Source organism: Elephas maximus, chromosome 2, assembly GCF_024166365.1.
Source record: "Elephas maximus indicus isolate mEleMax1 chromosome 2, mEleMax1 primary haplotype, whole genome shotgun sequence".
NCBI lineage: Eukaryota > Metazoa > Chordata > Mammalia > Proboscidea > Elephantidae > Elephas > Elephas maximus.
In genome coordinates, this window is record NC_064820.1 from 164128430 (window position 1) to 164142066 (window position 13637).

Consider the following 13637-nt stretch of genomic DNA (forward strand, 5'->3'; position numbering starts at 1 on the left):
ATCCCATCTGGGAATGGGTTGTCTCTGTTATGTTAATTAGGCAGGATTCTGAGATATAAAAGAGATTAAACAAGCAAGCAAGGAAGCAGACACAGGGAAGAGAGATGCCAAGCCACATGAAGACTGCTCGGGCGCAGAAGCTCAGGAGACAAAGTTTTTCATTCAGAGCTGACAGAGAGCGAAAGCCTTCACCTGGAGCGGGCACCCTGACTTTGGACTTCTAGACTCTCCTGTTTGTTAAAGCCATCCACTTGTGGTTTCTCTGTTATAGCAGCACTAGACTACTAAGACATCTAGTGTGGGGGGCAATGGTGCCTCAAAGGTAGGAAAAACTCCATGTTTCCTCTTGTATTTCTGGGGTTCATCTGGGGTTCATCAGCTTTACATGTTTTCCATCCCCATGCAGGAAACCCACCCCGAGGAGATCAGACAATACTCCCAAGCTCCACCCCTCACATCTGCCACTCAGGTGGGTGGAGTCTGCTCCTTAGAACCAGACCTTCTGGATTCAAGGCAGAAAAGAGCAGAAAGATGCATTTTACCCTCACAAATTAAGCTTTCAGGAGACAGACCTCTATCTGGGGAATCTCTATTCACCAAGTCGGTTGTCTATTGGTCCCTGTTTATACAGCGGTGGTGTAGTGGTTAAGAGCTCGGCTGCTAACCAAAAGGTCACCAGTTCAAATCCACCAGCCACTCCTTGGAAACCCTATGGGGCAGTTCTACCCTGTCCCCTAGGGTCACTATGTGTCAGAACTGACTCGACGGCACCTAACATCAACAACTACTTGATGGGGGACCCTTCATTGGAAAAGGGTGATTGGCAGTATACAAGTACCAAAACTTCACCATCAAGTCCTTCATCTTGGAGTTGTGTTTCTCGCCTTGCACAGAGAAAGGCCTCAGTGACCATCTGTTGAAATGGACTGGACTGACCAATTCCCTGGTCACTCACCCTCTCCTTTCTAGCACTCTATGTGTCAACTTTGGTGGTCACAATGTGCCTCTCTGGCTCCATGTCCCCAGGAAACTCATGAAGCTCCTCTGCAAATCTGCTCAAAGAGGGGAGAAACCACTGGGGAGGCAGCCCAGCTCTAGGACACCCCAGAAGACGTGTCTGTCATACTCACATCGGGGAATAAGAATCAGGATCTATGTTCCTAGTGGGGACAAAGCCCACTTCTCCTGAGCTGGTTGACTTCCCAATGAACCACTGAAGCCCAGGTATGACAAAGCCGATGATCTCAATGTTTTCTCCCTGGCGGAAACTCAGTTCATCCTCTTCTTCTCTTTCATAACCCTTCAAGGCCTTACATTTTCCTCTGCCTGTGGAGAAACAGTACATGTCAACTAAATAAAGCATAATAGCCAAGCCCTCTATTACAATCCAGTGTAACGTGAAATGAAGCATTCCCAGACTTTGGGATTTCAAGGACTGGTAAAATTAAAAAAAAAAAAAAATTTTGGCAGAATTGACATAGGTTGCTAACTTTTTGCCAAAGAACACATTCCAAAAAAAATTAACTACCATCCACTTTCACCATCTTTTTATTTAAAAAAAAAAAAAGATATTTTAGAAAAAGGTGGAAAGATCATCTGAGAATACTTGAAATGCCTTACAAGCTGAATACATTTAGCTTATGGAAAACTCACTCCATTGCTCTGGTTTGTCTGATTCTGCCACCGTTCGTCTAAATGCTTCGTCATGGGTGACACCGATCCACAGACCAACATGTGAGAACCATGGTACTAGAGGATCTCTCCATTTCCTTTTAGGTCCTTTTGACCACTATGGCTTTCAGTTTCCCCAGCTGTAAAGTGGGGACAATAAGAATACTACCTCTTATAAATATTAGGAAAAGTCAAAAAGATAAAGTGCACACTACCTAATACATAGTCAGTGCTCAATAAACATGAGCCTCATGATCACTGGTGAAATAGGGAACTAGAAGACTCTCTTTCTGACTATGTAATTTCCCTATTTGGTAAGTTGCCTAAGACCTAGTAATGGCCTATTTTATGAGCATTGTCCAGTTTACAAAGTATATTTACACCCATTTTCTCAGATCTTCCCAAGAGCTCCAAAGGGTAGGCAGGGGAATTACCAGAATCTCCTTCTTACTGATTAGAAAATGGGGGCATAGAGAAGTACCTGATTTGTCTATGGAGCTTATACGTAGCAAAACTGGGTCTAGAACTTAAGTCTTCCAACCGCTGGCTAAGCCCGCTTTCCACTAAAGGTGCTCTGCTTGAGACAATGGCTTTTATGTGCCTCAGTTTCCATATTTGCCTTAACTCCTCTGCTATAAAAAAAATTTTTTTTTTTTTTTTTTTTTACTGTTTATTTTTTCTGAGGTTGCCAGTCACATTTTCATTCATTGTGTCTTCAAGTTCAGAAATTCCCACTGCCTGGTGGGTTAATAGAAGCTACAATGTATTAAATATCACTATGTGAGAGAAACTACACTAAGTGATTAACAGATGTCATTTCGTTTAGTTCTCACGGCAATATTTGAAATGAGTTTTATTATATCATTTTACAGACGAAGAAGCTGCAGCTTGGGGTGGGGCACGTGATCAGCCAAGGTCACAGCTGTTTCAAGTTGTAGAGCCAGAATTTGAACGCAGAACAACCGTGGAGCCCCACTAACCCAGAAAACTAAAAATCCTGTTTACGGTCAGTTACTGATTTGATCTAATGATTAGGCTCCATAATTCTCTCTATTTCTTCTTTTAACAGCATTGTTTAGGTTTAGAATTTGCAAGATTGAATTTATACTGGGTATGGGGAGGCTCTAAGGATGAAAATGAAAGGAATGTTTATTCTAGATACCTAGAACATTGGAGTTTATTATCTAGTAGATATGTACATAGTTGCGGATATATGAGTAGTGATTAAAGAGCTCAGCCACTAACCAAAAGGTTGGCAGTTTGAAGCTGCCAGCCACTCCTTGGAAACCCTCTGCGGCAATGGGTATGGGTGTACATATATACATATACACCAAAAAATTAAAATTAAAAAAACCCAACCCCATGCCATGAAGTCGATTCCAACTCATAGCAACCCTATAGGACAGGGTAGAACTGCCTCATAGGGTTTCCAAGGCTATAATCTTAATGGAAGCAGACTACCACATCTTTCTCTCACAAAGCAACTGCTGGATTTGAACTGCCAGCCTTTTGGTTAGCAGCCGAGCTCAGGCAAGCACTTAACCAGTGTGCCACCAGGGTTCCTTGTATATATGTATATATACAAACATACATATCAATGTGTGTGTATATTATATAAATATATATATACACACACACTCATACAGAAAGAGAAAGGTTACCTAAAACGTATGTAGGTACATATGTATGTGGAAATACACATGCATATACTTATACCTATGCCTATATACACACACATATGTATATGTATGTATATATTTCATTCATTTATTCAACTAATATTTACTGAGTACCCACTATGTATCAGACGTTCTTAATTCCTACTCTTCCTAAATTTAAGGCTAATTTCACAAAACTCCTAAAGAAATTAGAAAAGATTCCAACCAGAAGTTGAAAACAGGCAGTCTGCAGGCCACATCTGGCTCACAAAATATTTAATTTGGCCCACACAGAGATTAATTTTCCCCAAAAAAATCTTCCAATCCCTACGATTCCTGCAATTCCCTAACATACCCCATCCAGGCCCTCCACATCAGTGCATTCTGCCTGCCCTGTGGGCACTTGATTCCAGTCCTGGATAGAGACTATAGACCTCTCATTTCATAGGCAAGGAAACCTACGCGTCCAGACAGCAATGGGCTTCCCTAAATCCAGGCAGTAGCTGACATGAGACAAGAGTTCATATCAGTTGACTTTAAACCCACAGATAAAATTAGAAGGTGGGGCAATATCATCTCCCTAATACTGCTGTTTTCAACTCAGACTTACCGATCTGATAGGAGCCTGTCCAGTCCCTATTCCTGGGAAGGCCACAGCTTCCTGGATAATTCTTTAGGAGCCATCTGCCAGTGGAAACATGGGGTTTGCAAAAACAGATTTAAAAAAAATCGGAACAATTAGCAGAATAGACCATTAGACTAATGATGATGATGATAAGTATTATCATTACTCTTATTATAACAATGACAAACATTTATTGAAAACTCAATTTGTACCAGATGCTGTAAAAGGAGAGAAGTTCAGCAGGCCTGGGATGTTTCCTGGCTTCTATATACATATATATATAATATATATACATATACATATATGTATTTATATAGCCCACTATAAAGTTTATTGAAAATGTAGATTTCTGAACCCAACCACCCCAGAGAGAGTCTGACACAGTGGTTCTAAAGAGGGCCAGGGGGTCTGAACTTACAATAAAATCCCCAAGCAATTCTGACACAAGTGGTCCCCAGTCCAAGCTTTGAGAAATGCTGCACTGGGGCCACATGCCATATTTCTTAGATGTGATGCCCATCTGAAATTTAAAGTTGTCTACGATTTCATCAAATGATGTAAACACAGACTAGAATAACAAAATATTAAAAACCACCCAGATTTTCTTCTTTCCCTGCACCTTGGATGCCCATAGAGGCCCTGGGAGATGCAAGTGGTTAACGGAGCTCAGTTGCTGGCTGAAAAGCTGGAGGTTCAAGTCCACCTAAAGGTGCCTTGGAAGGAAGTCCTGGTGACCTAATTCTGAAAAATCAGCCATTGAAAACCCTAAGGACCACAGTTCTACTCTGACACACATGGGGTACCATGAAGTGGGGCTGCTCCAAGGCAAGTGGCTGTTTGGAAGCGGATATCTGAAAGCAGGCCTACTCAGGGGTTCTGTGCAGGTCTCAAACTGCTCTGGGACCTTCTTCAAGTAGATGGGAGGTTACTCACTGGTGGAAAGGGAGTGGCAGGGGCTCCAGGGCTGACACGGGCACCAGGCCCCGCTGACCCGTCACCAAGGACACACCATCCCACTCGGGCTCTTCTTCAGTGGTCTTCACAGAGAGTAGCTCGTTCTTGCAAAGTGTCAAAAACTCCCCTTCCTTCTCAGCTGGCTGAGCCACTGAGCATATGGCTCTGCAGAAGAAGTGGCCTGCAGATAATGAGAAAAGCCCTTTCCAAGGAGTAGCAGGCAGTGACAGTGATTAGCACACAATTGGATGTTTCTATCTGGAGCCCAAATACTTTTCTTCCCTGGAGGACAGTACAGGCAATGGAGGGGGTTGGGGAAGGACTCTACAGGAGGTCCTTGTAATCGCAGGAAAACTGGTACCAGGAAAAAGCCACTTAGAGGGGATTCACTTAAAATAGACACCAAAATGTCTGAGTAATTCATGATAAAAAGGTTTGATTGGGACTTTACCTTGAAAAAAAAAAAAAAGAAACTAAAACATATTTGTATTGAACAGAACTTGAGTTATCATTGCAATTTCACACTCCATCTTAGAACCAACAAAGAATCATCTATGCTGGCTTGGGCGAATATTTCCTCATCTGAATTTTATAATAGCATGGTATGAAATTCTTCCCTGCACAAGCAGTGTGTGCAACACCATCATGAAGACAGTCATTTTTGCAAAAAGATGCTAGGGTTTTATGCAAATCAGGCTCTTTCAAATCAGGTTGACGGGTGCTTCCAGCAGTTCCCCAATATCACTTTCCTCAATTTCATGAAGTCCTTCAGGTTTTGCAAGATTTGCAATTTATTTTACAGTCAATTTGTACCACATGTTTAGAAAAGTGATTCGCAATCTTGGATGCACGTTAAAATTACCTGGGCAAATTTGTAAAATACTCATGCCTGGGTCCCACCTCCAAAGATTTAATTGGCCCAGGTGGAGCCTCACATGAGCATCTTTTTAACATTCCACAAGTGGTTCTAACATCAGTCAGAGAGACTGACCAACATAGCTGTTCATGTGATGTCAGCGTCAAACCGAGACGGATGTTTGGAGTAGTTTAATAACACGTCAGTTCCTTTGTGAACATGTTCATGTTTGAATGACTTTTTATCCTCCCTTTGTAACTTAGTCGTTTGAGGGACTCTGAAAAGAAATATCTAGAAAAGACCCTCATCCTCACCCCTACTCCATTCTCACCCTCCTGTATCAGGAGTCCCAGGTATATTGCTTCCAGGTGTTTATCATCTACTGAGACTTGGACCTCGGTATCCTCCACCAACCTGCAGTTGAGCCAGTACTTGTGGTCAAAGAGAAGATGCTCCAGACAGGTAGATACATAGCCTAGGAAGTCAAGCCAACAGTATTCCTGAATAAAATGATTTCTGGCATTAGCTGAACACAGAAGAGAGTGAGCAAGCTCCCTTCTGAGGTTCCCACCCAGGCCTCGATTTCCAACCTGACCCCATTTAACAGGAATTGGAAGAGCATGGGGGAGGGGGGACAGGGGAGTGTGCTAGAAAATTCTAGAGTAAATGGATTTTCCTTAGCATCTGTTGGGAAATACAAATCATTTTAAATGATATTTACCATTTTCAACATAATATGGGTCCCCATGAATGCATAGTGAAATGACCAAGCCCAAGCCCAAGCCCAATTCACCTTTTCCTAATGCATCCATGAGAGGAAGGTCTAAGTTTACAATGTTGACTCTGGGTGTTCCTGGTCCCACCTTAAAGTTCTCCAGCCCTGAGGTTCAAATTCCAGGACCCCTGACGATGCAGTGTCTACAGAGGTTCTCCCTGGCCCACAAAAACTCAGGATTTACTTCAACATACTCACTCTGACGCTCTTCTCTCCCTCAAAGGCCAGTGAACTCTCCCTTTTTAAGACTGAAAATTGTATAAATTCTAAAAAATTATCTAAACACCTATAAACATGAATTATTTTATTGAAATTTTGCTTCTTTTTAGGCTTCCGGTCTTTGCTAAGAAGCCCCTGGGTGGTGTAATTGGTTAATGTGCTCGGCTGCTACCTGAAAGGTTGGGAGTTTGAGTTCACCCCGAGGTGCCTTGGAAGAAAGGCCTGATGATCTACTTCCCAAAAATCAGCCCTTGAAAACCTTGTGGAGCACAGTTCTACTCTGACACACATGGGGTCACCATGAGTCAGAATGGACTCCATGGCAACTGGGTCTCCTTGTTAAGATGCAAAAACCTGCCTTTCCATTCTGACTGTCCGTTGTACTGATTCAGGCTTTGTGTGTCTTCAATTATTGGTGCTTCTCAAACTTTAATGTGTATACAAATCAATACGGGAATACTGACTCAGTACGTCTGGGGTGGGGCCCGGGATTAAATTTTTCTAACAAGTATTACATAGTGTCAATGTTGCTGGGACATGGGTCCCACTTTAATTAGCAAGGGTCTCTAGTGTTCTCAAGAGATGTGCAGTAAAGGGACCAGAATATTACCAAGACTACAAAGAAGAAGTGACACCTCCTAACTGTGAGGTGTTTTGACTCCCCAACCTCTGCACAATGTCTCTTCCTGTAAGTCCAGCATTCTCCGGGAGATGTAAAATGTGTGTCGAATTAAATGACATCCCCTCACTTTGCTCGACTTCATTTTATGACCGTAACTTCCCTATCATGAATTGTTTTCCCTGGAGAAGGTAAATGAACCCTTTCCTACCACAGCGGTACTGGTACTGTTCTCCAAAATCCTTTTTTACCTTCTGGAAAATCCTACGGTCTGAGGTTGCTCTAAGCCAATCATTTCCCTATCTCCTTCTTTGATGCTTTTCCAAATCCATGAGTTAAAATATCTGGAATTTAACTAGTTTGAGCAGCTAGGAGGCTTATGTATTGCTATGATGCTGAATGGGTTTCAGCAGAGATTCCAGAGTAAGACAGACTAGGAAGAAAGACCGGGAAATCTACTTCCAAAAAAATCAGCCAATGAAAACCCCGTGGGGCACAACAGGCTCAACCATGAGTGAGGGGCCAACTTAACAGCAGCTAACAACTACAACAACAACTTTGATCTTACTCAAGACTAGTTCCTTTCTTCTTTTTGAACTGTCAATTTCACATCTATCTCAGTATTTTGAATTTAGTAGATGACTGATAAATGTTTGCTAATTGATTGGTTATCTAATAAAGAAGAGTCTCCCCGAAGGCAAAGAAACCACCTTCTTCATGTGGCATTTTACAGTAATAGTTAACTTGCTTTAGATTAGCTCCAGACATTTATGGTATTTCAAAAGTTAGCCATCCATTTTAGGGCTCTACTTCTTTAGCTATCAAAGCCAGATCAAGCCCTAATGCCAAGCTCTACAAATTGGCTGAACTGTGAAGTAGCTGCTCCTCCACACGCCTGCTCTATGTCATACCTAAGTTCAGGTAAGTGGAGAACTTCCAGATTTCCTCCATGGTCTTGAAGGTGATGAGGAACTGAGCCTTCTGGGACTGGATACTCACCAACCTTGCTGAAAGGTCCTGAATGAAAGGAACAATGAGTCAAGCTGGGATAACAGAAGTGTCCTGCTAACAAGCTTCCATTTGTACAAAATGCTTTATGTGGGCTTATTGGCTGTGGCATTGATATTTACATCACACACACACACACATGCACACACCCCTGGAAACAACCTAAATGTTATGATATTATGCAAGCATAAAAAAGAATTAAGCAGCTCTTTGTGTACTGATAACAAGCTCCAAAGTTACACTGCCAAATGGAACAACCGCAGCAACAAAAAGAAACCAGAATGTAGCAGAAAATGCTAACATTTGTGTAAATTGGCTGATAGAGACCCTTGCTAATTAAAGTGGGGTCCATGGCCCAGCAGCATTGACACTGTGTAATACTTGTTAGACAATTTGAACCACACTTCATAAATTGTTTTATAATCTTCTTTTGTCATTAAACAATATTGTATGAACCATGTCCCATTTCATTCAAAAGTCTTCGTTATTTTAATTATTAACATAAAACATAGTCTATGATTTCCCCATGGTTTGATATTTGGGTTGTTTTAATCTTTTAACATCCTAAAAAGTTTATGCACATCCTTGATGGCTTTGACACAAGTAATTCTGAGAAATGCAATTGGGGAGAGCACGAATATGGACATTTTTAGTTCTTAGATACAGAGAGCAATCTGCCCTCCAGAAAGGTTGTGCCAATTTATACTCTCGCCTGCAGAGCAAGAGGAGGTCCACAAGCATCTATTTTTTCTGCATGAAAAAACAGACCGAATCTCTGCCCAGACTTGATTTTCCGCTAAAATCTTTCTCTGCTGCTTGCCCAAATCTCTGGAGTTGCTACAAATAGCCATGGCCTAAATGATCCTTCCCCTGCAGGCCAGGTCCCACCATCAGAGAATCAGCCCTAGAACCCTGTCCTGAGAGAACCCTCGGGGATGAAGAGGATAGAAGGATCCAAAGATAAAAGCTCCCAGTTCAGCAAGATCAGAACTCTGGGAACAGATGCCACACCAGGGCCCAGAGAACCCACATCCTTGGAGCGTGCAAATCCCGATAACATGGGGAGGGCTGCTAGGTAAAACTGATTTACAGAGAAGTAACTACCTCCCAGGCACTTCACCAAGAGATTTGTCAGCAATACCTCACTTTACTCTCAGAATGACACTATGAAGACAGTCCCATTACAGCACTGTATCCATCCTAAGATGCACTTTTAGGATATTGGCCATTTCTGAACTATAAGGAAGGATGTCCTCATACTTAATTGACGGCATTGTTTTCTTCCTCAGAGGTACATAAAATAATGGTGCATTTAATAATCAGTGGCATCGAGGATTTAATAAAAAATGGTTTGTCTCTGCTTTACCATCAAGGAGGCCATTTGTCCAAGTCATTTGTCCAAGGTCACCTGCCCTTGAGCAGTGGAGCCCTGATTGAATCCCAGACTCAGGGACTCCAGGCTCAGTCTCAGCCCTGCCCACAAACTTACCTGTCTCAAACATCTGCCCGGCCAGCCAGCCCTCTCGATCCAACCTGCCGTGTCAAAGGCCACGCAAATTAAAGGAACCCTGGAGATGCAGTGGGAAAGAGCTCGGGTGCTAACCAAAAAGTTGGCAGTTCCAATTCACCAGCCGCTCTTTGGAAACCCTATGGGACAGTTCTACTCTGTCCTCTAGGGTCTTTGTGAGTCGGAATCGGCTGGACAGCAACTGGTATTATACCAGTTAGGAGCCAGTGACTCCAAGTTTCTGAATCCCAGGGATCAAACAAACTAAAAGGAAACACCCCTTAGCTACCATTTGGGGGCACTCACCACTTGGGGGCATCCAACCTCTCTACAGATACAAACCAAAACCAAACCCTGTGCTGTCGAGTCGATTCCTCTCTACAGATATTATCTCTTTTATTCCTCCCAACAAACACTTTTTTTTGTCACATGATAGATTTCTAGTGTACTTTTCTCTTTTTAATTAGCATCCAATTAATACAGAGACTGTAAAAAAAAATTAGAACATATTAGCTTATTACGAGAAGCAATAGTTTCCTTTCCACTTCTGGCTGCAACAACTTATAACCATTTCTAACTTTATCTCTCCCAGTAAGTACTTCCTACACTGTAAATTAATTCATCGTGCTCTTCTTCACTGGTTTCACAATTTCAAACCCTTTGTCCTTGAGTCAATTGTAACTCATGGCAATCCCACATGCTTCAGAGTAGAACTGTGCTCCATAAGGTTTTCAATGGCTGGTTTTTTTGGAAGTAGATCTCCAGGCCTTTCTTCCATAGCATCACTGGGTGGACTTGAACCCCCAACCTTTCGGTTAGTAGTCAAGCGCAAACTGTTTGCGCCACCCAGGAACCAAGATATTATCTGCCTACTATGAAAGACAAGAAATTAGTTTACTTACTTTATTGTCTTTTCCTTCTCCCATTCTAATATTTGTCATTAGTATTTTTCGATTGGCGATCTTGGTACTTTTAAAAAGTACCCTTAATGGGGTAGATGTTACAATGATTCCCATTTTCTAGTCGTTAATTAACTTGCCAAAGGTCACACAACTAATAGCGGCAGATTTGAAGCAAAGTTTTCTCTGACTCTGCCACTCCAGAAGACTGGCTCACTCTGAGTACCTGCCCATTCCTGATAAGCAGAGAATATGAACATAATCGTTCAGTCAGTCAGTCAGTTGGTCAGATGTTTTCTTGAGGTCCTGCTTAGTTTCGGGCACTGTCTTAGGTGTTGAGGACTCTGTACGAGACGGACACAAAGCTCTGTCCTTACAACTTACACCTGTTGTGCAAAAGCTCACCTTAAACAGTGCCCGCACCTCCTGGTCCTCATTCTCCAGCGCCCAGAGCCTCCTCCTGGCAGCTTCCTGCAAAAGGCCATTTACACACTTTCTGGAGCGGCTCTTTACACAGAAAGAGAGCGTCAGATCTGAAAGAGAATAGAATGAGAAGAATCAGGCTGGAGACCCAAGAAAAGGGAAGAAAGAACTAGGTAAGCCCCCAACGTTTCCCAAGTGTGTTTACCTGAACTCTCAATTAATGTCCTCCTTAATTAGAGATTAGAAGTGGTCTCGATGATCACCTGAGTGCCCCTTAAACTGTCCTCCCCAGAAAAAGGAACAAAAAACAAACTGAATTGGCCCAGGACAGGAACCATTCCCGAAGACAACTCATCAGACATGAAAGGGACTGGACAGTGGGTAGGAGAAAGATGCTGATGAAGAGGGAGCTAATGATATCAGGTGGACACTTGAGACTGTGTTGGCATCTCCTGTCTGGAGGGGGGATGGGAGGATAGAGAGAGTTGGAAGCTGGCAAAATTGTCACGAAAGGAGAGACTGGAAGGGCTGACTCATTAGGGGGAGAGCAAGTGGGAGAACGGAGTAAGGTGTATATAAACTTATATGTGGCAGTCTGACTTGATTTGTAAACATTCACTTGAAGCTCATAAAAAGTTAATTAAAAAAAAAAACAAACTGAAGACTGAGAAGTTTCTGGAATTCCACTTCGGTTATTTCTGCTTTGTACAGGGTTTATTCCTACCTTAGATGGCACTGATGTGATGGTACGACACAGAACAAGCTGGGACATATATTTCCTCCTGTGAACGAGCAGCAAAAGTTTTGAGGGAATGCTGCTTTATCCATTTTAAGGAAATACACAGTATTTATATATCAAATATGTAATATGTAATCAATATCACAAACTTGTATGCATTCTACATACACACACAGGTTTTCTCTAATCCATTTCTTCCTGCTAATGTATTTATAAATGTCTGTCAGCTAATTGGTTGTAACAAAGTTCTATCTTTAATGCCATCACAATGCACATTCATTCAACAATACTTATTGAGGACCTTGTATGAGTCGGAAGCTGTTTCAGTTGCTGGGAATACAGCAGGCAACAAGGTAGACACGGTCCCTATTCTCCTGGAGCTCATATTCTACTTGGCAGAGAAGAACAATAAGCAAGTAACCACTTCAATGAGCATAGTAGTTTCAGATGGAGAAAAGTGCTATGCAAAAACTTTAATCAGGTCATGAGACAGCATGATGGAGCAGCTTGAGGGTGGGCTATATGTGCATAGTGCTGTCAGGAAAGGCCACACTGGGCAATGTGCTTCCTTTAGACAATAAATTGCAATTGCATCAGTCATTACCAAATACATTAAACCGAGAAGTTGGACTAGATAATCATAAATGTCTGTCTTCTAGATCTAACTTGCCAGGGACTTTGCTAATTCTTGAGCACATCAGAGACAGCCCCTATCACGCTGCCCTGGGTCTGTAAGGTGGGCCTGGACTCCAGCCTTTAAAAGACCTGTCTTAAACCTAGAAACCCTGAAAATGCTGTAGCCACAGCCCAGTTTCTCTAGTACTTGCCTGACTGGCCTGGCGTGGATGTGAACTTAGAATGGGTGTCTGTTTCATTCAGCCTCTCCCTGGTTTATGTTCTGTTCCAACCATCTGCCATCTTCATTTGCCTAACACCAACCCCAGTCCAAATCTCTATCTGGTAGCCTCACGGCACACTGATATCTAGACAGAGGCACAGCACAAAGATGAAGCCCAGAGGAGGGGAAGTCACTCAAACTAGGCCTCCAGGCTTGGCTCTGCCCCTCCCTAACTGCACCACCCTGAATAAATTACTTGTCTATGCTTGGCTTGTCTCATTAACAAGATGACAGTTGTAGTACTCATCCCACAGGGATTTTAAGAGGTTTATTAAATGAGACAGTGTTCCGCTGCTATTCATGTTGTCCAGCATTAAATGATATTATGCATATAAAGCTTTTTTTTTTTTTTTCAGTATCTGGTACATTTTGAATGTTCAATAAACACATTAAACATTAGCTCTTGCCATCATCATCTGCCCCCAGTACTCGAGCAGTTACTGGTCTCGGCTGCCCTCATCTGGCCACGCCAGTATTAACCATGGCACTGACGGGTACTGTGATTCCTTTCCCCATCTCTGCCCATCCTTCCAAAGCCTGATCCAAACTCCCCTCTGGAATCACCCTTGGAATCGCACCTGTGACTGACAGCCACTTCAGTGTGGATCTCCTTGCCACCCATGTGAATGCATTTATATAGAATTCAAAAGACCTGGATTTAAATAAACAAACTGCTTTTGAGATCTCAGCATGCCCAGAACAGAGCCGCTGGCCCCTGTCCAATCCTGCAGGGCCCTCTGCATCACACGGGGGGAGAATAACTCAGGTTCTCTCTCATTATAGTGT

The 13637-nt window shown here is 42.6% G+C and overlaps 1 protein-coding gene across 7 annotated transcripts in view; it reads right to left on the minus strand.

The window, feature by feature from the left end:
- SH3TC2 (SH3 domain and tetratricopeptide repeats 2) overlaps positions 1-13637 on the minus strand; it is a 122818-nt gene that overhangs the window by 56730 nt on the left and 52451 nt on the right. For 4 of the 7 annotated variants that reach the window (XM_049874026.1, XM_049874027.1, XM_049874025.1 and 1 more), the window contains 6 exons: positions 11197-11324; positions 8289-8394; positions 6096-6239; positions 4888-5089; positions 3940-4013; positions 1131-1326 (listed from right to left, as the gene is read on the minus strand). In XM_049874026.1, the coding sequence (XP_049729983.1) occupies positions 1131-1326; positions 3940-4013; positions 4888-5089; positions 6096-6239; positions 8289-8394; positions 11197-11324 (850 nt within the window). Of the gene's footprint in view, positions 1-1130; positions 1327-3939; positions 4014-4887; positions 5090-6095; positions 6240-8288; positions 8395-11196; positions 11325-11938; positions 11997-13637 lie in introns of those variants that run through there. The other 3 variants (XM_049874029.1, XM_049874028.1, XM_049874030.1) reach the window with 3 other exon arrangements.